General features: G+C 39.5%; 1 protein-coding gene across 2 annotated transcripts in view; it reads right to left on the bottom strand.

Moving 5' to 3' along the window:
• The window catches only part of CERS6 (ceramide synthase 6), a 96,975-nt gene that overhangs the window by 52,036 nt on the left and 19,050 nt on the right, over nucleotides 1-25,889 (bottom strand). For both annotated transcript variants that reach the window (XM_063162059.1, XM_063162060.1), the window contains exons 2-3: nucleotides 14,197-14,302; nucleotides 11,826-11,956 (exon numbers count right to left, since the gene is read on the bottom strand). In XM_063162059.1, the coding sequence (XP_063018129.1) occupies nucleotides 11,826-11,956; nucleotides 14,197-14,302 (237 nt within the window). The remainder of the gene's footprint in view (nucleotides 1-11,825; nucleotides 11,957-14,196; nucleotides 14,303-25,889) is intronic.

Below are 25,889 nucleotides of genomic sequence, written 5' to 3'. Positions count from 1 at the left end.
AATGTTGGGAAGTGCCTCTAGCCTAAGACAGTCTGAATAGTTACAGAACCCAAGAAAGGGAAGATGTCCTAGGTGCCTCCTAGGACACTTTCTAATATCCTGTTTAAGCATCAGCAGCTCATGCTGAGTGTCCACATGTCACTGGATACTGTTAATGTTTGGTCACAGCTGGTTGTCTTCAGCAGACAAAGCAACTTCTTCTAAGGCAGCAGTAGCAGAGCCCAAGAGAACAGGAAAAGCAAGGCAAGATGCATACTAAAATACCTCTTGTTCCCCTTTTCCCCCAGCAATATTCTCTGCCCTATTAAAGACATACAGAGGAGGCCACAAGGTAAAGCACTCCATCATGGGCCACTGCCACATCAATTCATGCTTAACTGAAAGATGAAAACAGCTGAAGCTTCTCTGTTTTGTGAGAATTTACTCTGTCCCTCAGACTTCAAACATTCCTTTTCTCAGTTGTATAGAGACAAAATCTGAATTACCCATTTACACACAAAGTGTGCTGCTTGAAAGGCTGAAGTTAGTTTGAATCCAGCAAACCTAGATGAAAGCACTCAAGGCACAAGAGCTCTGAAAGACCTGATCTGTCTGCTCACAATAAGATTTACGATGTTCACTTTAGTCCTCCACTATAAGACTTCCAAACTGAACCAGGCTTACATCTGAATTAGGGAGATCAAATGGACTTAGGGACCTTCCAGCAAATTCTTCAGGTTGCGCTGCTGCTTACCAGGCCAGTGCTTCAAACATGAATGTGACACACTGCAGCAAAAAAGTCAAGCTGAAGAGTGACTCTGCCATAACAGAAAAATAAATTATTTTCTAATGTAGTCTTAAAAAGAATGCTGTAGAGTCCTCAAAGGTGCACAAGCAGATCTGACTGCTCCTGTTCTACATTTGAATGCATTCCCAGTCCACAGTAGTCTCAACCCCTTTAACTTTGAGCTGCTAATGAAATTTTAAAGATGCTTCAGCATGACACAGAACATCACCTAAAAAGATGGAAAAGTTGGAGAGCCTCCACCAACTAACCTGATATACCCCATGGTATGCTCAATTCAGCAAAAACTATTTAAAGTGCCCACTTGAGCAAGCACTTCACCAATTTCATGCTTATGTCTTGTCAGGTTCCCTTCATCACACCAATGAAATTTTTTCCTTTAAATTCTCCTCTGAATTTTTGCTCTGAAATATGAAATTAAACTATGGCTAACAAAAAAAAAAAAAAAAAAAAAAAAAAAAAAAAAAAAAAAAAAGGCTCAGTCAGTGGTCAAGCAAAGCACTCCCCGACTCCATACTTTTTGCAGAGCTCACCACATGGGGCTCATGTCCAGCTGAGTGAGCTCAACATGGGTGCCTCCCTAAGAAAAATGGACACTTGTCCCTAGAACAAGGGTGAAGAGGCAAAAGGCCTCTCTGCTCCTGCAGTTTTTCCTTTTTTCCACTTTTTTTGCAGGAAGACTGAGCGGCCAGGCTGTGAACACTGGCAGTCCTGCAGAACTCTGCAGCACCCAGCTCACAGTGCACAGTGCTTATGGCTCTGGTGCCAAACCAGTGCCTGCTGCTCAGCAATGGTGTGCAAGGATCCAAAACTAACTGCTGACAACAAAACACCAAACACAGTACATACAGAATGTTAAAAACATAAAACCCATTATTCTTGCAGAATTGTAGCTGTTATTTACAGAGATGCCTTTGCCACTGGTTTGCTACAGACAGGGCCACAATCAGCAATTTAAGAATGCCACACTTCAAAACAGTTAACCTTAAAAAAACCTCACTGTTATTTAGCAACTAGTCATAAACTCACCACATTGTCTGCAGCTGAAGAAACTGGCTCTCTGGCTCTGAAAACTATTTTCAGAGAAAATGGAGATGCCTGAAGTTTTTCCATGGAAATACACTTCCATGTGTAAATGTGAGATTGCAGTAAAATGTAAGATTTGCTGTTCTCCATCATCCCCTGCTCACCTTCTGGCAGTGGCTGACACACCTCTGTGCTCAGGCTTTGGACTGAAAGTCAAACTGAGCTTCATGCATCTCCACAGTTGCAGGTCTTTGTTCTGGAGATGAGAAGGCTTGAAGTACCATTATACAGTTTGTTCTCCATTTCAATCCCCACAATCTGAATGGGCTGCACAAACATGTAGCTGGGCTATGGCATCATTAGCTGGGACTGAAAACTACTTTTTGCTGCAATGATTTCCTTTGGCTGTGAAAATTTTATTCACTGTGAGAGTGCTCAAAGGAGCATTTCTGAGGCTGAGCTTAAGCAGTATTCAGTGTTCATTTCTTTTAAATGTTCCACACATGCTCACTGTTACTTAAAGCAGTCTGTTTTATCATCAAATTGCATTTTTCTGCTCTCCCAACTACAGTATGACAGCCTTCAACTTCACTCAGGAAGACTTAATCCAATTACTGTTGCTTCTGACACAGCCAGAGGTTTACATTCCTTCTAGATGACTACCTCTAAAGACAAATATTTAGAGGATCATCCTAAAAAAAAATGGACTCTGAACTTCTGGATCAACTTCTTAATATTTGTGACATTGTCCACCTACCTATTACTCCAACTTTAAGTTAAAACCAAAACTAAACACAACAAACAGTAACCCTTCTCCCTAAACCAACAAAAAATTTTCCTAAAGATACTATTTTTTAGGCAACAAATCATGTAAAAATACAAGACAGAGCACTGAAAAATAATGCTTAATCCATCCAATACATAGGAGGTCAAACAGTAGACTCCAGTAAATCTTTACTTATCTTCAAACCTGATACCTATTCTAATACAAAGCTGCAAGTATGACTGTATGGTTGATGGAAGAAGCTCCACTGTTCCAATTTCCTGCCTTCCCAGATTTCTGTAATGATAATTTGCTGCATCTCCACAAAGCCTGACATGCAAGCAGATATAAAAAAATGTGAATTAAAAATAATACATAGGTAAATAAATGAATTAATAAAATCTTCTTGCCTCTTTTGGCATGGAGTCAGCCTGGACCATGCAAATGGTAAATAGTTCCTGCACTGTGGTTAAGCAGATGTTATATGAGGAAGAAGGCAGTTATGCACAACTCACTAAGATGTGCAAAATATCAGGCATGATAAATTGACAACACTGTATTGCTCTCCTCTTCAATCTTCTGGATTAAGACTGTCATCTGATTTTCCTCTTGGTTGCAGTTTGAATCAGTTATTTAATATTTAGTATTACAGAGCCACTTGAGACCAGTCCTGTCCTAAATCTGTATGCTCAAAATGCAGCTCTGAAAGTCTTAAGAGCAAAATTTAGTAGTGCAGAAAAGAGGAAAGGAAACACAGTAATAAATTTTGAAGTAATGCAGTTTTATAAATAATAAAGTGTGTTTTTATAATTAGGCCAGAAAATATGTATAATACAAAAGGTGTTTTGGTAACTCATTCTAGGTTACATATTTTCTGTTCAATGATTATGCAACTGTTCTCTTCTGAGCACTTTGAGGGCTACATAAAATAAAAATAAGACCTCAGAGACCTATGCTCCTTACCAAATCCTGCCCTACAAAGAGATATTATCTGGAAAGCTCATGGGAAGCACACACAGAAAAACCAGAGGTTGCTGCCATGCACCATCCCTGTGGTCTGACCAGCAGACCTGCACTCTCATCAGTGACGCTCAATGCAAACAGCTGATGAGAAACCAATCCAAAGCCTTTCTAACAGGGACCTCCCCTCTCCATTCTCACAATGAACTCACAACTCACCTGTCTGCAGACACAACAGCTGCTCACTGTCCCACTCCTTTACAGCTCTAGGGGAATGAAAACTTGAATCTTCCAGACTGCATTTGAATTTCACCTAATGATGTTGTCCAGCCACGATGGCCAACATTTGTATGCATAAGGCACCTTAGTGTCAGGTAGCCACCTTCTTCGACCAACTTGCATTACCTGTTTTCTTTTGCTCCCGTGCTCAATGTGACTCTGCTGTAGCATTAAGTGTGCTCCAGAGCAGTTTTTGCCCTGCTGAAGCAGATGCTGAACCCTTAGGGGCATGGCCTGTGTGGAGGCAGGCTGGGTGCCAGTGCTGCTTCCCCATTTCCCTGAGGGAGCTGCTGGCTGTGCTGGATCCATGCAGCACATCCCAGGCAGTGCACAGCAACCCCACAGCCTCTGACCACACAGGCAGAGATCAGTCTGCCTCCCTGATGTCTGCTTTGTCTTCACATTCTGTGCTTCCATTTCAGAAGACAAACCTCCCCAACTTCCAAGTGGGAGTTGCAGGGCTATTATAGCTAAAATTGGAGGATAAGCAATGTTTATAGCAGAGTACGCAAACCTCATCTTGTCAATTTTGTTTTCCCTTTTACATGCCAAAGAAATGTATTGACTTTGTCATTTATGTTCCATCCCTTTCTGTGTCTCTCATTCATTGCTTGTTGGATCACTGAAAACTTAAAAAAAACCTCTACAAGTTGCTCATTACAGTGAAGGCTTTTTTTTTTGGTCCATTTTTTATTTTTAAAGATTTATTTTCCATCAGCATTTCAAGCACTGTACAAAGAAAGAGGGACAGGAAATTTTTGTACTATTGTTCTTGCAAAAGTGCTTTTATCAGAGCAGATAAAGAAGACAGAACCCCAAATTTACCAGGAAGCACCATCTAACCAAATTATATTCATTTGTCCTAAAGTATTTCAATAACTAACCATAAGGGATAGCATTAAGAATTTCAAAGCATACTTTCTGCAGCACCTCATACTGAATACTTCCTGTCTGATAGTCACAATTTCAGGCTGTTTCAGGGCCTGATCTTAGAAGATTTACCCTGCCAATAACCAGGACTACATGAGTTGACACACTACTTGAATCTTCTGAAAAAATTAATGAAGAATTTAAATCTCACATACCCTTTTTAAAATCTGCTAGCTTCTTGAACTTCAGGGAAGTGAAAAATAAACATGCCTGTATGAGCAAATCCTGGTCACCAGTTCAATACAAGCAGAAAGGCCTGTCACACTGATAGTATCAGTAAAATGTAATGAGTTCATGGGTTTACATATAATGCAAAACAGGGGCATAGAGATGAAGTTACCAGAGAGGTCCCCAGTGCAGCCTGGGCTCTGTGTGCTGCCACAGCAGGTCTATGGTGAGACACCAAAGCAGAAGACAGCAGCTGTATCAAACACTGGGTTACCATGTGCCTATGGCTACATTACCTACCATCATCCCAAAAAGCATTAGACAAACTAGCAAGTTTCTCATCTCCATCAGCATCACGTACATGTTCTCACAGAGACCACCACCACTACATAAATTCGGCTACAGGCCACTGCAAGCCCCTTGCCATTGGCAGACAACCTACTAACACAGAAAACAGTGTAGTTATATGCCTAGTTATATGCAAGTGAAAAATGTTAAACAATGTAAAAGCTAATTCTCCTCTTAACTCTGTGTCTCTGTGAAGAGGCATAGTCCATGGATCTATAAAATGAAAGGCAATCAAATATGAAATAAACTGTGTAACAGCATAAATATAAGCTAGAAGAGAGAAGTAAGGATTTGCAGTGTATAAATAAAATTAATTCATTGCTGTGTATAAAATAATATCTTACTGCCACTTAACTCTTCAGTGTTTCAAGGCACTTATCTCCAGTTTGCCAACTTCATTTAAAGCTGAGGCTGACTGAAGGTGGCAGCTTGTTCTGCCACAATGAAGAACTAGACTGTTTAAGGTGCATAGAACACAAGAAAACAGTAGCTACTTCAGTCTCTTCATTTTTCCTTTAGTTGTCATAAATTGTTATATTGTGACTGTAATTTTGGATTTGTGTTCACATTAACTAGAACTTATTTAATTTCCATAATATAAGACAAGGGTGAGCCCATACAACCCACAAGAGAATGGAAACCTAGTTAATTATAACCTTGCTTAATGTACAATGATAATGTTAAGTGATGGTGTCTTTGCAGGATGAGCACATGAGTTAATTTAAATTAATTAATTGTGTTAAAAATTGTGTCACAGAAGGCAGTAAGGGCAGGGAATTCATAATTTTAAGTAATTCAACTTGAGGGAAGAGGGAATTTCACAAGATGCAAAATAATAAGTGCTTAAAGCATTAAAGTCTTAAAACCTAGTGAGCATATTATTGAGGACATGGCATGGACATCTTTGCCTGTCTGCTCCAGCAGAATTGCAGGGAACGAGGGCTGGCCACTCCTGACACTTAACCAATGTTGTAACTTCCCACTAACACCATGTTAGGGCAGTGAGAAGTCCTGAGGCCCAGCCTAAAAAGACAGATGTGCCAAGAGGCAGAGCTGAAGGCAGGAACCCACAGCAAACCACGCTGTGGCAGCTGGGCTTCATTGCCCAGAGTCTGCCTTTGGAAGTGGGAGTGCTGGGCAAGCTGAGGGCTGGAGAGGAGGTACACAGAAGATGGTTAATATAGATTTATCAGAGAACAAGTGCTAGAGAAGAATTAAAATTGCTGACATGGCTGCACTGTGCTCTCACAACTTTAAAATTAGGACAGCTTGACAGCCATTCACTCATTTGTGTGTCCAGTGAAAAAGCTACAGATTACTATGTATTATGTAACTCAAGGCAACCAATACTGTCTCACATTCTTACTCTTGGATCAGGGAGGTCATCAGTGAACCAGTGCTGAATGACATCATACAAAAACATACATTTACACAAAATAAAAGGCTCCATCAATACTTTTCCATACTGACTTCATACATGGCTTAGAGAGTAGCAGACAAAGGAATCAGTAACATGCAGAACTATTGAGTGCTACTCTTGTGGAGCAACAGCTCACCCTGATGTAAAACAAATCAGGATTTCTGTCTTGGTTTTACATAGTCAAACATGACTCCAGGCCTTTTTGTATAGCTCTAGTTTCCCTGACATGAGTCTCAGTATCAATGCCTCATTGACTTTTACTTTCTACAGAGGCCTTGCATTCAAGCACATCTCTCTTCAGTGATGTTACTAGACATAATTCTTTTAAGAGAGTAATAGGTCCTTGAATGTATTAACTCCAGAGTCTAAATGCAACTCTTACAGCACTATTGTAAAAAGGCAGTATTTTACATGCTTAGTACAGATAAAAATTGCCAGATCACCTTTGTTACTCTGCACTTCAGTTACCACACCTGAAGCCATAATAAACACCTCTTGCGCTCAGCAAACACACATATTCTCTGTTCTGGAACAATTTCACAGACTCCAACTCCCTTCACATTTCATTGAACACCTTCATCCTTCATCCAAAAGCTGCCTCACAAATGTGACTCTGCCAACATCTGAGCCTACTTGCCCCTCATGTCGTAATCCACTTATCAACACAATGCCAAATATCTGATTGCCCAAGTGACAGCAACTCCCATTCCATGGAAAACAGCAAAGGAAAACAAGGGAGATCGTGCAGTTCTGTGGCCACTGAAGAGTAACAACCACATTTGCTGCAGAGCACATTGTGGGTCTTCACAGACTCATCCCCTCTTTGCTTTTCTAGGACACTGAAACAGAGTCTCATGAAAAACAGTTTTCATGAAACACTGGTTAGTCCTTCATTCCATCTAGCACTGGAGCAGTTGAAAAATCAAAATTAAATGGACTCAAAGTACCACCTACCACAAATTTTTCCTCAGATCAGAAGTGTGTTAGAATCTGGCTTAGGAGAGCCTGATGCTATTAAATACTCAGAGCTAAAAGCCTATTTATTTTCTAATGCTTTACTGCTCAACACAGAGCACAGACTGATGAATTCTTTCGCACATTCTGTTATCATGTGCATCAGCACAGTTCAGAATTTCAACAACCAAACAGCTGTCTTCATTTCTATCCCTTTCACAGTTATTTTTCCAGTACAATTTTGTAGGACAGAATTACTCTGCTAGTTAAGAAAAGCAGTATGCCCAAGAAGTTGCTAACAGCCCACAGAATTTTCACACAAACGTGTATAACAAGCAAAAAAAACCCCAATTGGTATTTCTCTACATCTATACACATACATGTGCACACACACACACACTCATATACAGGCACAGACAGATAAAATCTTCCTCCAAAGCAACAACAAAATGTGCATAAACAAAATTTCAATTCCTTAGGAAAAAGAATATCTAGCTAGGATACAAGACAGAGGCTCTTCTCTCCCCTACATCAAAACTAAAAGACACCCTACTTACAGACAATTTAGTATCCAAGCTTCTTCTAGAGAATAAAGGGGAGGAAAAAATAGATCTTTGGCTCTTCTGTCTGCACATTTCCATGTTTTCACATGCAGAATGTTGCATAAACTCAAAACATCTCTCTTGGCCATATGTTTCTTCCAGACACTCCTTAGAAACCACATAAATATCTCTAATAAGCAGCTTGCTTAAATGTACATTGCTGTAGGACAGACAAGCCATCGGCCTGATGAAATTCCAAAATCCCAGGCTAGTAACTTCTGGCATCACAGGTTCTCTCCCTTTGTGCCAGACAACAAGGGGAGATGAGAGAATGCTCTCTCTTTGAGAAAACCAGACATGCCTACACACTGGTACTATGAGCAGAAACAACACACTGAAACTGGGAAGACACTGGAAGTGGTTTGGGAATCACTCCTGCATTGGCTTTCTGACACATCAAACATTAACAAAGACATTATTGGATTCTGTATTCTGTGTGGCAATAAGGAAAGTAATATTCTTGATTTAGGCTGTGCCATAGGGACAGAGAGAAAAGAACAATAAAAGCCCAACAGAAATACATGGGAGTAGAAAAGTTCATTTTGCACACTTAGTTGACCACTTTTTTCCCCTCCTTTATGGGTGTTGGACTTTCAAGTTGAAGAAAGGAGTGCAAATGGTCTAAATTCACAAAATAGAAAGAAAAGCTATGGATAGACTATTCTCTGCAACTAATATAGTGGGCTAAGTGCCTGAGCTTTGCAATCTGAGGTTATACTAGGTGGATACCTTTCCTAGTGACTACAAACTGTGACTTGAACTCCAGGTTTCATGCCAGAATCACCTAATCCTTGGGATATGAGGACCAACTTGCTAGTAAAATAATACTCAGTGCTGCATTTATTACTTTCTGACTGGATCATTAATCACCACCTGGTGATTATATACATTAATCACCACCTAGTGAAGTTATCTATTTCATATAAATACTTATCACCATAACATCTGAAAGCTTAAGCAGGTATGTAACACCACTAGGGTCCCACCACTAGGGTCTCTATGGCTCCAAAAATCAAATTACACCTTCTCTTCCACACTGACAGACAAAACTCTATGGTGTGAATACTGGCTATGAAAGGTTCCTGAAAAAGTAATTTATTTTCACTATAATGCTGTGACACAAACAGTATCAATAAACAGGAGATTTTACTACTGTGGTTTTCTTCATATAACCATCATCTGCCCATGGCCTGAATATCTGACAAAGACTGGCAGCAAAGGAATTATTCCATTCCAACAACCAACAAAACCACCAAAAAATACTCCCCACAAAGCAAAAACAAACAAAAAACCCCAAACCAAACAAACCACAAAACACAACAAAACAAAAAAAAAATCAAAAACCCACAGAACAAAACAACAAAAAACCTACAAAAACAAACAAACAAAACAGAAACAAAACAAAACTAAAAAACCCACCAAACACCCCTTCTCCCTCAAGAAGCAGCGAGCAGTGTAGGTTTTGGGGTTTCTCTGCACTCTGTTCATGATCAGAATTGTAATCGTTTGAAGAGAAGGGAAGGGTTAGAGAAAGTGAGAAATCTGTGACAATAAGAACCTAGTAATGAAGTTACTGGCATAGTGTGTTTGGGGCTGGGTCTTTGGCATCATTCATCTCAGGCAAGTGTGTTTATCATTAAATTTCACTCTCGGCTTTTGTCACATTGAAGCTACTCTACCTTAGATAGTGCCCACGTTATTCATTTGCAAGCAAGATAAGGCAGTCAAAAATGGCCTACAGCCCTTCTGGCACAGCTCCTCTTCCCTTTCATCATGGAAAAGCCACTCTGGGCCCAAGGAACACTTTGTCTAGCAGTAAATTAAATCGTCTCCATGTGAAAAGAGTTAGAGTTCTTTTTAGGCAGATCCACATTTGCTGTGGGTTCTCTCACTTTCCTTCCCACGCCACAGTCAATCAGTGCTGTTCCCAGGAAAACTGAAGCCTTCTCTGGAGGGACAACAGCAGCTCAGCAGATGAAGGTGTAGGCAGAGATCACTGTCATTCTGCTTGTTCTGCTCTTGCTTATGAGATAAGGGCACACTTTGTTCTGTCGAAACTCTCCACTGGCACCTCAATTACTGAAGACTGGAGTGCTCCCCTTCCCATGACTGCTGTGGGAACATGAACTTCAGGAGCTCAGAGCTTCAAAGCATCTGTCACACACAGTCACTACATCTCTCAAAAGCCACCCCATTAACTCAATAGCTATGAAAAGGCTACAGACCCCATACCAAAGGATTTCTTTGGTCAAAACTTTCTGAACAACCTTGCTTAGCACTCTGATGGACATATTTAACTAAACCACACTTTAACTGAACCCATACTGAAGGGATAAAAGGGAACCCTGGGCTCCCAAGCAGTAGTCTGACTACATGCCAACAACTTTGTCCAAAATGTGTCAGGTCAGCTGGTGGCACACAGTCCATCACTGGAAATGCTCCCAGGGCAAGGCACACACAGTTGGGTTGGATAACACCACATTGCCACAGCACTAGGTAGCACAGAAATAGAGAGGCAGCTCTCACTGTACCTCCTGCAAACCATGAACAGAGAGAACCTGAAGTATTGACCTATTATTTATGCCATCTTGCTTCTGTTTGGACAAGTTTTATCGTGACTGTTAAATACACATATTGCAGAAATGCCAATGGCTCCCTCTAAACAAAGCTGGCACTATATTCTCTCAGCACTTCACTACAGCTTGACCTTACCTTCCAGTCTGCACTCATAGCTGTCATTTGCATCCCATTTTGATAATGCATGCCACAAATTCAGCACCTATTACTACCCTATCCATGCCAGTATTTCATGGTATGCTTAAATTTTTCTATCTGTAGGTTCACCCAGATGCCCTCACACCAGTGCAAGAGAGCGAGGTCTTTGAGCTGAGTTACAGAGGAAGCAAAATATGCCACCCAAATACGCTACCTCTAAGACTAATAAAGCAATACTTTTTCCCAAGACTCCACAGCTGACAAGTTAACTACAACCCTTGCAGAAAAAAGGTTGTTCTTCACTGATCTCAAAAATTAGTAACTCTAAGGCCAGCAGCTACTGGCAACAAAATGACCAAGTCATTTTGTCATAATCTCATCATGCCCTGATTTATTAAACATTAAGGAAGGAGGATTTTAGCTGTAAATACCAAAGAACAGACTTAAGCATTCTGACACCTAAGTTATTCTGTTTAATAAAGGGCAGTCATCTTTAGACAATTTGTCTTCTGTCTTCTTTTTATTTAATAACCCAACTGCCTTTTATCTTTGCTCCTCCATTTCAGATGTGCATCAGCTTGTATGGCTGAAGGTAGTGCTGTAAGGACAGCACACTAACATCAGGTGATTTGGTACTGGTGCCCTGATAGTATAGAATCACAGCAACATGATTTCTGCAAGCTTTTGACCACTGAAAATCCCTGAAAAGTACAATCTGACTCCTTCAGGAAAATGAAGATTATTTTTCTCATTAGTTATATTCTACCAATTTGTATAATTTTCTAATTGTCTGCAAAAGTACCTGTGAAAAACAAAGGGGAAAACTGATGAGAACACAGGCTCAACAAGACACAAGAAGAGAACATGCATCCTTACATGCTCTCACAGAACTTCCTAAGGGTGCTGGGCTTCTCCTGGTTGCGCCTTTGTCGGAACCAACGCTGAATGCTGCGCACATCCCAGTCCAGCTGCTTGGAGAGCCCTTCCAGCCTCTTCTCATCTGGATGCTACAAAACAGAGAAGCACAAAAATTATTTTCTAGCCCAACTGCATTCACTTTAAATTCAGAACCACTGAAATTGACTATAGCCTTCTTACCAAGGCTGTCAGTCAGACACATGGATACACAGAAATAAATTCACAGAAATCTCTACTGGCAGATTCCTGTCAGAATACATTTACAATGACAATTAATCTAGAAGGACAGATGCTGTAATGTGATGTGCAGATCCATTACTGATAAAAAACTTTAAAGGGACAATGGGATTGAAACTTGCTTGAGACTTGGAAGTGAAGTTTAGCAGCCATAAAATGCCATGCATTTCTGGAGCAGTGGCTCTTACAAACACCCCACTGCCTGTCACACACTAATACCTGCTCCACTCGCCTACATCAGGATCTTTGTCCTATGGACTCTTGCACTAGGGAAGATGGTTTGACTGACACACAAAGAAGATAAATCCCACGTTTCTGCACAATAATGTTAAAAAATGAGGTCGCTAAACAAAGTGGCAACTTCAAAAGGCAAATCACCTTGACAACAGGGAGACATTTTCTGGAATTGTTTTCTGTAAAATTAAATACACACAAATATTCTCCAAAGCAGAAAATGTAGAAGTCTCACACCATTAGCATGGGTGCAAACCAGTGCAGAGGTAAGGCAAAAGAAAATTAGTTTGTCTTTAATTTGAAGAGCAGTACAGGACAAATCTCCAATCATGGAGCAATTCTACATGTACAGTGAAGCATATGTACTTCTTATGTATTTCTCCTGATCACATATTTTTTTTTTAAATAAACAGAAAAATGCACAATCTGTTTTCTGGAACTTTAGCTTTATTTCTGCAAATCAGTTACATATATTGAATGAAGTACAAGAGCCCTTACAAAAAAGAGCCTTAAATTTTTAACTGCTGCAAGACACAGATGTGCAAGACTTCTGTTAGGCTGAAATTTTGTCCATCAGCCTCCAAGAAAACACAGGAAAGAGAGAGATGAAAGGATGAGACAAGAGAAGGTTGAAGCTGGATGAATTTGGCATCCATCTCAATAAAGTTTTCTAGTCTACCAAAGTATCTACTAGTTTTTCAACGGAAGGTTAAGAAAAGCAATTTCTGTAACCTTAGAAAAATGAAATGTTTGATGCAGCTCTTGGGAGTTTGACTAGAGAGAACTGCTGTATAGGATTCAAAAAAGGCAGGGAGCTAAATTGGACACTTTCTCTGAGAGCAGCTACCAGATTCTTGCAGGAAAAAAAATACTTTTGTTTGGAGCTCTTCATCTCACAGGTATTTCAGGCCCTGCGTCATACTACCAGTTTTTATGACAAAATATTAAAAACAAACAAATAAACAACCGCACAACTAACAAAACCTAACCATTCTTCCTTCAGCAGAGTCTGTATGAAAGTATATCCTGAAGCTTTCAGAAACAAGGCACACACAATTCCCTCCCTGGAAACAGGACAAAAGTCACAGCAAGTGATCTCTGGGTAGGGTAGGACACACAAGCAAGACAGATCCACAGCCTCTCTCACTGTCTGTGACACTGAACCCAGTTTTATCCTCTATGACTTTAATACTCTCTGTTTACACTGCTGCCCAGCTGCAGTCTGGAGCCAAGGTGGGAATGGAAAGCTCCTGCAGAAAAATTTGGGATGCTTGAAAAGCATGGACAGAACAACAAACAGGTTGAGATGTCATATGGTGAGAGATGTAGAGACAGATATGTAAGTTGTGGGGGGAAATCTTGTACAAGAAAGATATGCAAGCTATAAATAAAACATTTTTCAGTCAGTTTCTCCCCACTTTTCTATGTTGTTCTCCCTTAGCTGGGACACCAGCAAAACAGGCCTTTCCCTAGGAAGGATAGCTTTGAAGTTTCATGGAAAACTTGGTATCAATATTACTGGCTTAAAATGAACACTTTTTTTCTAAAAACCCCAACAATTTCGCAAAAATTGATAAAAATTAGATAAGAAGCAAAAACAGATAAGAAGCAAAAAAATGTAGGTGGCCATATGGCATCTACAAAGTTTCTGTGACAATTTTTTATTGAAAACTTACATGAGACATCATAAAGGGATACACAACCACGCAAGCTGGCATTAATGACATCCCCAATACCTAAATTTCTGATTTGAGGTGCAAAAATGCAGCGCTGCATCTGTTAGCCTTGCTTTGTTCAGACATAGTTTACAGGTCCACAAACCACTTCACAAGGTAAATATTTTAGTCAGACACAGTACCTTTGTAATAGCTGTGAAAACCTTCTCCAAGATAGCATTAGGTTGAGCTTTCTGTGGTCCATTGGCTTGGACTTTAAGGCCTAAGGCACATGGTTTAGCAATGAACCTGTGAGAAACAGAAAAACGAGAGAAGAAAACATTCAGTTATTTACTTCATTACTGTTACCAATCAATGGCATGTGGTAAATGGCAAACATTATAACCCTGCCAACAACAACAATACTTAGTTTTACAGCTCAAAAGCAAGCTCATATAGGCAATTACATCACAAAGTAAGGAACATCACTTTGAAAGATGAAAGGAACTCCTGGAACACATGAAACAGAGGATTTTCTTTCATGTTGTAAAGAAAGAGATTAGAACAAAAGCATAAGAAGAATGCCTCCTAGAGAAGCACCAACTAAAGAGAAGAGCAGGACAGCTTGAGGAGCATATAATATTATCCTCCAAATACAGCCTTTTAAAAAATCTGTTTCCAAAGTAGCTACTGCCTCAGGACTCCTTTGGCACAATGGAATTTCAGAATCCTGAAAGACAGGAAGCACTTAAGCTGCCCAGTCAATACAATTTCCTAAAAGCATAAAATTTACATGGTACAGAGACACAAGCAATACTCTTCTGCTGAAGTATGAGGCTGTCCAAAATCCTAACACCAATCCATAAGTTCTCTGAGACATTTTAGAGTTGAATTGTGTAGTTTGCATGTAGCCAACGACCACCACTCTACTCACAAAAAATTAAATTATTTGTAACTACGAGTCTAAATCTGGAATTCCCATGAAAGCTAAAAGCACTGTATAGGAATCCCATTCATCTCTGAACACTATGAACCTCTGCTATCTTTGAGCTATATAACTCATTACTTCACTTAAACAGCTTCTCTTTCCCTAAGCTTCATTCGCCAGCAAGGACCAAAACAACACTTGGTACTTAAATGGTTCCACATTTATCCAGCTGCATGACCACAAGCTACAAAAAAATCCCAGAATTCTTATGCACACACAAGCCCCATTTTAAGCCCTGTTATGAGCTACAACTGCTGTTTCTGCCATGTTTAAGATAGCACTGATGATTAAAGGGAATTAAGTCCTAATCAATGTGATAGTGGTTACAGCAATAGCATTTGGTAAACAAAGATGGGTGATGCCAGACCACCTTATTTTCTTGGAGAAAAATTCTTGATACATTGACACAAATCCATATGAAAGATAATTCTGTAGCCTGAAATTATATTGGTGATTGACTGAGAGGACAAATATTCAAAAAACACATACAATGTTATCAGTGATCTCACTATTTGTTCCTAGCGTGTTACAGAAGAAAAAAACCCCTCATACTCTGTAAAACTTTGGTGGCAATATAAATTGCAGATTGTAACCATCATGCTACCTCTATAGCATCAACCAAATTAAAGGCATTGCATCAGGTGCAAATTCCCTGCTTTTTAGAGTTCAGAGCTTTGATCAATCCAGTTACACTACTAAGATCAAGAAAACAATTCAGTCTTCTGCTCATGAAAAAGAAGCATGTAAGCTCTGCACATGTTAGGTGTAAATACAGTTTAACCAAGCCACATTGGAAACTTGTATGTTAGTTAAAGTATAAGCTGACAAAAGAAGTGAGAATTGCATTCTTAATTTCAAGACATAACCAAAGCAGTGCTGGTAATTGCTGCTAGCTGATAACCAAACAGATAGCTGAAGAAGCCAATGCAATTTGATTTCAGAAGTTTACTTTACTAAAGAATCTAAACCACTTCATAATGTAACAATAGGGCTCAGAATATTAGCATCTATGTCCTTATTTTGTATCAAAAAGCTGTAAAACAGACGGAAATTCAAGTCTTTAATAATAAAGACAATAAAAACATTTTCCTGAAGAGTAAGCCATAGAGCTAGACAAGAGTCAATCCTTAAAGAGACAATAAAGCCAATGTCAATCACTATTAAAGCTAATTTTACTAAGCCGTTAGAGGAAACATTTAAAAGTAGAGGGGCAGGGGAATGCTGTAGGCAGAGTGAAAACAAATAAAAGAAACAGAAGACAACTGCAGCAGATTTATGCATTCACAGAGGAAACCAAGCTCAGCCTCCATTATCAACAGCAAAATCAAGAAGCAGTTATTAAATAACCACAAAAATCAAAATAAAAATTGTTTCAGATGGAGTTTCTGTCCACTTCTTAAGTCAGTCTCCTCTGAAATGGGACATGATTTACGACTTCTGTGTTTATTTGGAGGGTATGGGGGGGTTTATTTGTTTGCTTGGGGGTTTTGCTGTTGTTTTGTGTGTTCGCTATTCTTTTAACAAAATACATCTTGCAACCTCTGTTTTGCTTTTCTCCTTCTCCTGAGTGAAGGAATGTGATAGCCATGGTATAACTCCAATAGAGAGGCAGTTCCCTAAACACACTAATTTAAAAAGAAAAAAGCAGATAAAAAGTCCCAGTTAGAAAAAAATTCAACAAGACATAATTCCAACATGTTTCATGCTGAGCTGATATTAATTTAAATCTAAGCCAGCCAGCTAGGTTTGCTTAAATTATAATAAAATTAAATGTGATGTTAATGAATAGCCTAGGTAAATCCAAGACAAAGCACAGACCCAGTGGGGATTTTTTAACCTTAAAATTATACTATAGATGTTGCACCCATTACCTAAAACAAAACACATTTTCTAAACACAAACATGAGCTTTTCTGCCTTTGTTGCTTATGTTTGTCACGTGCATGGGAGGAATGGACACGTGACTTAAAGCAGAGCTTGTCCACAGTACACAGCTGCAAGACCCAGGATTATCTTGGCCAGCTATGTCAGTGATGAAGGGACAGGCAAAGCTACGAAAAACCCACAAAGGTCCCACCAGGACACTCAAGAAAAAGCAGTTTTAACTGAAACATTTTAGACACCTGCAATACTGAGCAGGTTTGAGCACTAATTCAAGTATGCATGAGCCAAGCTTTGTCCATGTGACTGCTTTTGGCAGAACTCATAAAATGTGAGATTTTTTTTTTTCATAGAGAAACCCAACCAAATCAAGATATACTTTAGAGTATAAAAATGTTTTTCAAGGCTACAATAGTAGAGTTCAAAGTCATTTAAAGTAGAATTCATTTAACAGGGTCCAAATTTCACAGATGCCATAAAATGCTTCATTAACATGATACTCTTCTGTAAGAATTTAAATTTATTCATAAGTAAAAAAAATAATTAATGTTTGATACATGTACAAACTGAGTATTTTGCCAAATGCTACACTTCTTAAAAGCACTGTTCATTTTTTCCATTTCCGCTAACACTGTAGTATTCAATTCCCTAAATAGTCTTGGTAAATCCCACGGGACCATTTATTGCATAAGGTACTGCAATTAAGAGGGAGCAATTATTGTGAAAGAGTAAGGAGAGTGGAACTGAGTATATTGCCAGCTTTTCTTTGTTAAACACAGAAATCTGAACAAACACCACACCAATATCTCCTTTTCAATGGATTTCAGTACAGCTGAATTGCAAACTGGTATTCAACTACACAGAAATTTAATGACAAACACATTTTGCTGAATATAGCCCCATCTATTCTGGATCTAGAAAGGAAAGACTAACACAAACAAGGGAATTAAAATCAAAATTCAATACCCTTTTTAAAGGCAGGTTCCTTATTCACAGACAGAAGCCACATTTAAACCCCATGCCCCCAAAGCCCAAGGCTTTAATTTTTCTTACTATAAATCAAACAGCCCTACTTGTAACATGTCATCTTTGCCCTAAATGTGGCCAGACACAGATCCAGAACTCTTTAGTCATCTGGGGCACTGGGAATGTGCCTGTAGGCCCTCTGATAGGATGTGACTGTAGTGCTTTCACCCCAGCAGGTCATCTGCCATTTCCTAGCTGGCCAGAGCAGCTGCCCTTTAGCAAATCCATGTCTGACAGTTCCTCAGCAGCTCTGCAGGTATTTAAACCACAACAGAGCCCACAGCAGGCAAATAGGGATTACAGGTCCAGGATTTTTTAAACAGACTTAAAGGTCTGCAAGAATTAACAAGGCTTTCCAAAGAGGGCTAAAAAACCCAGAAAAGCCAACAAAACAAACAAAAATTAAGCTAACAAAGCTAATGAATATTAGATTCATGTAACTCACACTCTTTTTAATGTATGAAAAGAAAATAATGCTTCTTCTAAACTATGAATTTGAGAAACACTAGTCCAAAAGTAATTGACAGTGTTAGGTAAGTGATACATGTTAACCAATTATTTTTGCAAAAGGATAAGATTACCCATTCAACAGAACCAAAATCAAAACAAGGGTGGTTGATACAGAGGAAAAAGGGTGTTTTATACTTCTGCACTTAAAACTGGCACATCTAAAATAAGTCATCATCAAAGGGAAGGATCTGCAGGAGTCCTAACAGATCCCAAACCCAGCAATAACTGGCAATGTAAGTTTAGACTATTATTATTATTGCTGTTGTTGCTGTTGTTGTTGATGATGATGATGTTGTTGTTGTTATTTTTTAGCTACACGTCATCCCACACATTAGTAAACCCTTTTTTTTCCCTTGCAGTATTTTCAGCACACAAAGTTTCTTCCCTCACTTAAGTAACTTTATTTTGTGGCCAACTTCAATACAGAAGCCCACTCAGAAATTTTCATTAGTGCAAGTGAGAAAAGCTAAGCCAGTGCATATTTCACACTTTCCTAAAATATCTTGGTTAATCACAGCTTAAATCAGTCACTTTTGTCATTCATTTTTATCAAAAGTAGGTCACATTATGGACCAAGAGACATGACTAATGGCCTGTTATTACATAGCATCCATCCCCTAACTAACAATTTATTTTCTGATAAGATACCTCAGCATGGCACAAAGGATCTGCACAAAATCACCCTGGAGACTGCTCCTACATGACCTCTGGCAACAGATGAAAAATATCATGAAGCAAACAGGCAGGACCTAAGCTATGACATCCCCATGTACCTTGAGAATATGCAGGGGTTTTTTAGCCTTTCATGTCCACAAAAACATTTGAGTTAATTACTTGTCAATGCACAATGAGAGCTGAGTGTCCTCTTTCTGTGCTGAGGATGCATCTATGTACAGCAATTAGAAAAAACTGTGGTGAATGTGAAGGTGTGCAGCACATCTCTGAGTCACCCCAAGTACAACTAGAGGATCTCCAGGGATACCACAGTCTAGATAAGTGGTAGGCTCTGATTACATACATTCAGTATCTCTGTGAAACAGGTAAAAATCCTCAGACATTGGCATAGTTCAAGTGATGCTTGCATGAAAGTCTGCTCATTTTGCTAACACAAGCCAGCCGTGAACTCCAAAAAACCCCCCCAAAAAAACCAAGCAAACTATTCCTTGCCAATCAAATATGTCCATAAAGTCTCAGTTTCCTATCAGTACACTTAAAGATATCAGGGCAGGCAGTTAAACCAGCAAAAATTCCTCTCTGTGCTAAAGATGTACACAGATCTGTTAAGAGGAGTCTGGCTCCTTTTTTGAAAGAGTGATGCAGAGCAAATTTTCCCAGCTCATCTACTTTATGCTCACTAAACACAGATTATTCCAGGGATTTATGATTGCAATTGTCTCACTTGTTGGACATTGCTTGCTGCTTTTGAACAGAAACAATCTAAATTTGCTCAAAGGATCAGTAAAAGCAGAAGAGGCTTGTTTCTGAGCAGATGCTCAACCGATTTACTGCCACAACACTCAAAAAGAATTACTGAATTTGTTATTTTGGTATAGCTGACCTATTTAACTCAGAAGTTACTTGTATTAGTAATAATTAAAATAATTAATTTTAATTATTAAATCCAGAAAAATTTCCATAGTTCTAGAACAAAATCAGTAGATAAACAGGGTTATCACTCCAGCATACCTATCCCAGCAGCGGTTTTGGCTTTATGTTTCACAATAATTTATGTTACAGAAGATCCAATAAGACACAATGTATTTCAGCTTTCAGACTTACTGTTAGTACAGAGTAAAACCACATAATTTTAAGTAAATAAAACAAATTATCCTCATCACTCAACAGCATTATTAGGCCAAGCTTTGTCCTAACAGAGTTAATTTTAAGAAACACAACTAATATGACTGACCCATACCTTTCTTTCAATCACTGTCAAACTGTTTCATCTTTGCAATGGATTTCTCACATTTATATTTTCCTACCTTTTTGACTGAAAACACACATCTCAAGGACACATGTCCTCCTGTGCAAAGTTAAAAATACTCCCATTTTCTGAAGATTTTGATCCAGTAACAAAAACCATGACCAGTAACATTTGGCTTGAGCTACCTTTGCATACCTGCTAGCTCCCATCACAAGCTGCAGGCCAGACCCCACTGATCACTGACCCAATTCCAGACCCTACTCACTCATGGTGCCAATCCTTTGTGCCCCACAGAGTTGGAAAATCTATTTCATCCTTTCTGCAGGTTAGTTCATAATGGGACTGACTCATGCAGGAGGTGTTCGGCCCCCAGTATGGGACTACTCCAGCCTGGCCCCTACCAGCAGTGCTCCAGTTGCTTTTCCAGTCCATATGTTACTACAAAAATGGGAAACAAATAAGGCCAGCACTTTACAAACAGAAGTGGTCCTTTTTTCCAGATATGGAAGCAATTTTTTTAAAATATACGTATGCGTAAAGTTTTAAGCATTTCAGTTTCTCCTTAAACTGTAAGAGTGAAATCAAGGGAAACTACATGCTCCAGAATAGCAGCAAGCACTGCACAAATGTAGACAAAGGTCACAAATAAATATTTTTGCAGCCAGCTGTCTAATGCTTTCTTTCTTTGTAATCTCTAAAAATAAAGTTTAGTCACTCTGTAACTTTCCAAGCACAGATCAGGGAGAGGGAGAAGGAATGGAAATGGTGATAGACTCCAGTGCCCCCACCTCTAACCCATGGTGCCTTCTCTCAGCTGCCCTCCACCACCATCACCAAGGCAGTAGATGGTATGGATGATACAATTCTGAAGATATCACTCTCACCCTTTTTGCATTAAAATCAGGACACACAAGTCAGGGTCAATGGTAAAATTCAGGCTCCAAAATTGTAGCTCACTGCTAAAAAGGTCAGTGAAGCAAAAATATTCTCCCAACTTCTAGAAAGTTGTGGCTTAGGGACTATTTAGACCAAAAAAGGCATCTTTGCACATAGCAGTCCCCAAAGGGCTGACCCTTCCTCCTCAGGCTGCACTTGTAGCTCATTGAGCTTGTGAAAACTTTCCACGGTCTATGGCAGAGCTCTCCAGTGTAAATTCAGACTCTGTGAGGAGAACCATGCCCCTTCATTTTGAACACATTGCTGGCCAGTTTTGTTTTTGCTTTTTCTTTTCTTGCACTGGGTAAAAATGAACAGTCAATCCCAAAGCATCCTTTGCCTCTCCTGACACTATAGATTCGTACTTTCCTCTGCCACTTCTAAAATAGAGAGCTGGTAAGTTGCTTCATTTCAGCAAGTGTGGGATAACCAAAACAAAGAACCAACCATAAAACATATGAAAAGACACATGGTCCAAATGGGATTTGATTCTGGACAGGGAAAAGGGCAGGAAGACAGCACAGAAAGAAATTAAAGACTGACAAGTTAATATTTAAATTGCAGTGGGTTAGTCTAACACAATGACAGTGTTCTAATCCCCCAGGCCCTGCAGCATCTTTGACTTTGGTCACATCTTTAACTTGTGAGCAAAAAAAAATTAAAAATTGTGACTGATCCCCATGTCTACAGTAAAGGAACAGCCAAGGCATGCCATCCACTGCCCTGTAGAAAGTCAATGCTACTCCTCCAGGTTCCCCCATGGTAGGTCTCAGCCTGATCAGCACATGCTAACTTGTCTCATCAAGGTCCCCTTACATTCTAATGTACTTGCCTTCTGATCTATTTACTACCAGAAGGCCAAATAAAGAAGGATGTTGTTAAAAACCCTAGCAATCACTAACAACAAACAGTCTAAAGACTTTACCAAGTCACAGAACAGAACTTTAAAATTTCAGCAACAACTTCCTGGAAAATATTGACAAGTATCAGAAATGTTGGGAAATTATACTGTTCACCAAGAACAGAAACTTATTAAGTTATATCACGTTAGAAAACATTTTTTCAAAGCAGAGAAGATAAATAATGCTTTATATTCAATAGAACATTAAAAAACAATTAAGTGCCTAAAATATTTCAGAGCTTGAGGGGCCCAAGGATCCTGCCCTGCTCCATGGATTATGGAACCAGGCCCTGAGCAAAGGCAGGAGTTGCAAGAAAAGTAAAGCCCAAACCTCTGTCTGCTCCAAGTGTGCATTTGTGTTTGAGCAAATGACCCAGCCTGCATGACTTGAAGGCATGCTCTGCTCCTGAACGCTGGCATTACACCACCTGGCAGTGCCACAAACTTAAGAAAAGCACACACAACAAAGGATTTCAATATTTTCAAGCTTTCTCTTTGTCCTTGTGTGAGTTCAGCTTCTGTACTGCTGGTGGGCTGTCATGGCATAAGACAGAGAATTTCAAGATGTGCCTGAAAGTTATGGGCAAACCACTACCTCTGGTGCAAATCCTATTTTTCCCCACCTCAGGAGGCAGGGCATGTTTCAGGAACTTTCCTGCTCTGAGTAGAGTGCTCACACTAAATCTTTATTCTGTTCCCTTTGAAGAGGGAATAGGTCATGGATTCCTCTCTGCAGGACAGTTGTACTTCTGCAAGTACTGGAAATAGGGATGGTTGGTGTGGCTTGGAGGTTAAGCTTTGATTCCAAGAGCTAAGTCACAAAATCATCAAATCTTTTGCAGGAGCTTCAAGAGGAACCAATTTTCATTCTGGCTGGCAGGTATTAACCACAAAAAATGATCACAATAGTATTAATTCACTGCATTTTCTGTATGTATATGAACACAAATCCATATGGTACACTGAAACAAGCATATATATATATATAAAACATATGTAATAGCATATATTTTTATATATTTGTGCGTGCGTACTTTTAATATATGTGTGTATATACAATCAAACTTCAGCACAGTGTCTGAGTACTAAAATACCAGAATTAGAGCCTTATTTCTTTCCAGACACTTTACACAAACTCAGAACAAAACCCAGTTCCTATCTGGTACAACAATATAGTTCCTCAGTTTATTTCTAATTAGCTACCAATACAAAAAGGTTAGAGACACATGTAGATATTCAGGAAACCTATTCTTAAAGAAGCATACAGCCAAACAACACAATAAATTATTTCCCCTGTTTTATTCTTAAATAGGTATTACTTAAGAAAATAAGAGCTGTTCAAAATTTGCAGAGTGAATGTGGCAGGCTGCTCTGAGCCATTTCTACTGCCCAGGCACCACACCCTCAGCAAGGGCAGCCACCTGAAGTGCTTGGGCTCCCTCTCCCTCACTTGTCCCTTTCTGCCACTTTTACTGCAGCCACAGAAGAAGCAGATTTGGGCTTCCAGAAACTGAAGACTATCACTGCACACCAGCCCAGAAGAGCATGGAGTTTTCAGCTGGATCAATGATCTGATCCAGTTCACTCTATCAACACAGCATCACTAAACTGAGACACTGGGAACCTTGAAGGTGAACCCTCTAGACGCTCAAGTTAAGCCATCACAGGACCATATTGATATTCTGCTTCGGAAATTTAATTTTGTATTTCTTACATTGTATTCTCTTCTGAGAAAAAAGATTTTAAAAACGTATTAGGATACCTATAATACAAAAGATTTATTATTTTTTTTTCCAAAATAAGTGCTTCAGCAAAATATTTATTAAAATACCTATACAAGTGCTTACACCTAAAATCTCAAAAACTAGCTCAGGTGAACCCCTTTTAAGAAGTAGTTTCCACCTGCATTGTATGATCATTAAATACCATATGGACTGATCAAAACATTCAACAAGACAAAAAGCAACTATGCTTCACTAGCTTCCAAGTGTTCCTGTACATTTTCACCTCTCTGTTCTATTATTGAATATTCTTAAAGCTTTCTCGTTTAATTGCCAGCTCAACAGGACACTGTTTCAGAAAGGCAGGGAAGCAATCTGGAAGGCAGCTGCAGCTCTGTATGCAGAAGTGCAGAACACCCAACCCTCCACATGAGTTTACTGACCCTCTGACCTTGTCTTGGGGAGCTGGGGAAACTAATGCCCACCAGAGTGCAGGAAATACTACACTGCAGTGTTTGAAATGCACAGCCTTATGTTTTCTGCCTTCCACACTAAGGCTGTCCCAAAGCAAACCTGCCATCACAGGCAAACAATGAGTCTTGCACACAAAAAGCTCAAAACACAGCTGACAGGCATCTCATTGTAGCCCTAATGCGCGATAAACAATCAGTGATCGGACCAAACAGTGCAAGAACAAATCCCTTTAACAAATAATAGGATTTGTTAGCGGATCACCCAAACGACACTTTGGAAACAACTCCCTGGGCTGCTGCAGCCAGAAACCTCAGCCAGGGAAGGGAGCCACGGGCAGGATGCAGTGGTGAGCTGCATGCATAGCTGTCAGCCATCTGGAGGAGCTCACCCTGCAGCAGCAATGCTGGCCCACCAGCTTCGACAGCATTTGAACATGCTGCAGCATGCGTCAAATGAAAGAAAATAAGTCATCTCATGTCTTGGGTATTTCTGAGTGATTTACACTTTGGATCCATAAGCAAGTGTATTCTCTACAGCAAAACACACAAGAAACTGTTGGAATCATATTTTCTTTTAGCTCATTACAAGATTTTTGTCAGCAACTTTGCACACTACAATTTCAAACAACACCTGGCTACAGGACACGTGACTAAAACATGGTTCCCTAAGAGTATTGCAATATAAACGCCCATCTCTACCAGCAGAAGTTGAAGGAAAAAAAAATTGGGCAGGTGGGTATTTGAGGAAGCCTGAGCTGACACTGTAACATTGTTACCCAGTGGATGAGATTAGGTGCCTCAAATAAGTGATGCTAAGATAGTAACAGAAAAAGTTCTTTTTACTATTAAGAATTTGAAAAAAATAAGAAGAAGGGTGCCTTGTGCTGAAAAGTAGACAGAGCACCTATCTGCCTTGGCTGGTAACAAAATATGTGGAAGATAAACAGCTACTCAAAACCTTCAAGTGGCAAGTATTTGTTACTCTTTGTATTCCTGCTTAGGGTGCCATAATCCTTTTCATCTCCTTTGGATCATTAGAACTGTCTTGCTTATTTATTTGTTTTTAAACGCACCACAATGTGTGCTGCTTGAGATGCAAACCAAAACTGGGAACCCATACAAGTTTTATAATTATAGAAGATTTTTACAGAATTGTAGATTGTCAGTTACATTTTTTTTAATGGCAAGAAACATAATTTCTAAGGTTAGTCACTGAAGAATTCTTGTTTAAGAGTATAACTAAAAAGGAAAAAATCCTTTACAACAACTCTGATGGCAATGTCTGGGTGCAGTTTGAGCAAAGCAGCAGTGTGTACATGCTTCTGAAAGCTTGCCCGACCACCAAAACCCTCCCAGCAGAACAGAAGACACAAACACACTGCCTTGTTGGGGATGAGCTCTTCCACAGGTCTTCAGAGCTCTTCCCACTGCTCTGGGTAAACTGAGCATTCTGGTGCACATGGACAATAATTATGTGGCAGCTCAGCCCAAAAAGCACAAAGTCTCTGTTTGTTACCTACTCAGTTCATCTGACAAC

This window comes from Melospiza melodia, chromosome 8, assembly GCF_035770615.1.
Source record: "Melospiza melodia melodia isolate bMelMel2 chromosome 8, bMelMel2.pri, whole genome shotgun sequence".
NCBI lineage: Eukaryota > Metazoa > Chordata > Aves > Passeriformes > Passerellidae > Melospiza > Melospiza melodia.
This window is presented reverse-complemented; position numbering and strand designations above follow the sequence as displayed.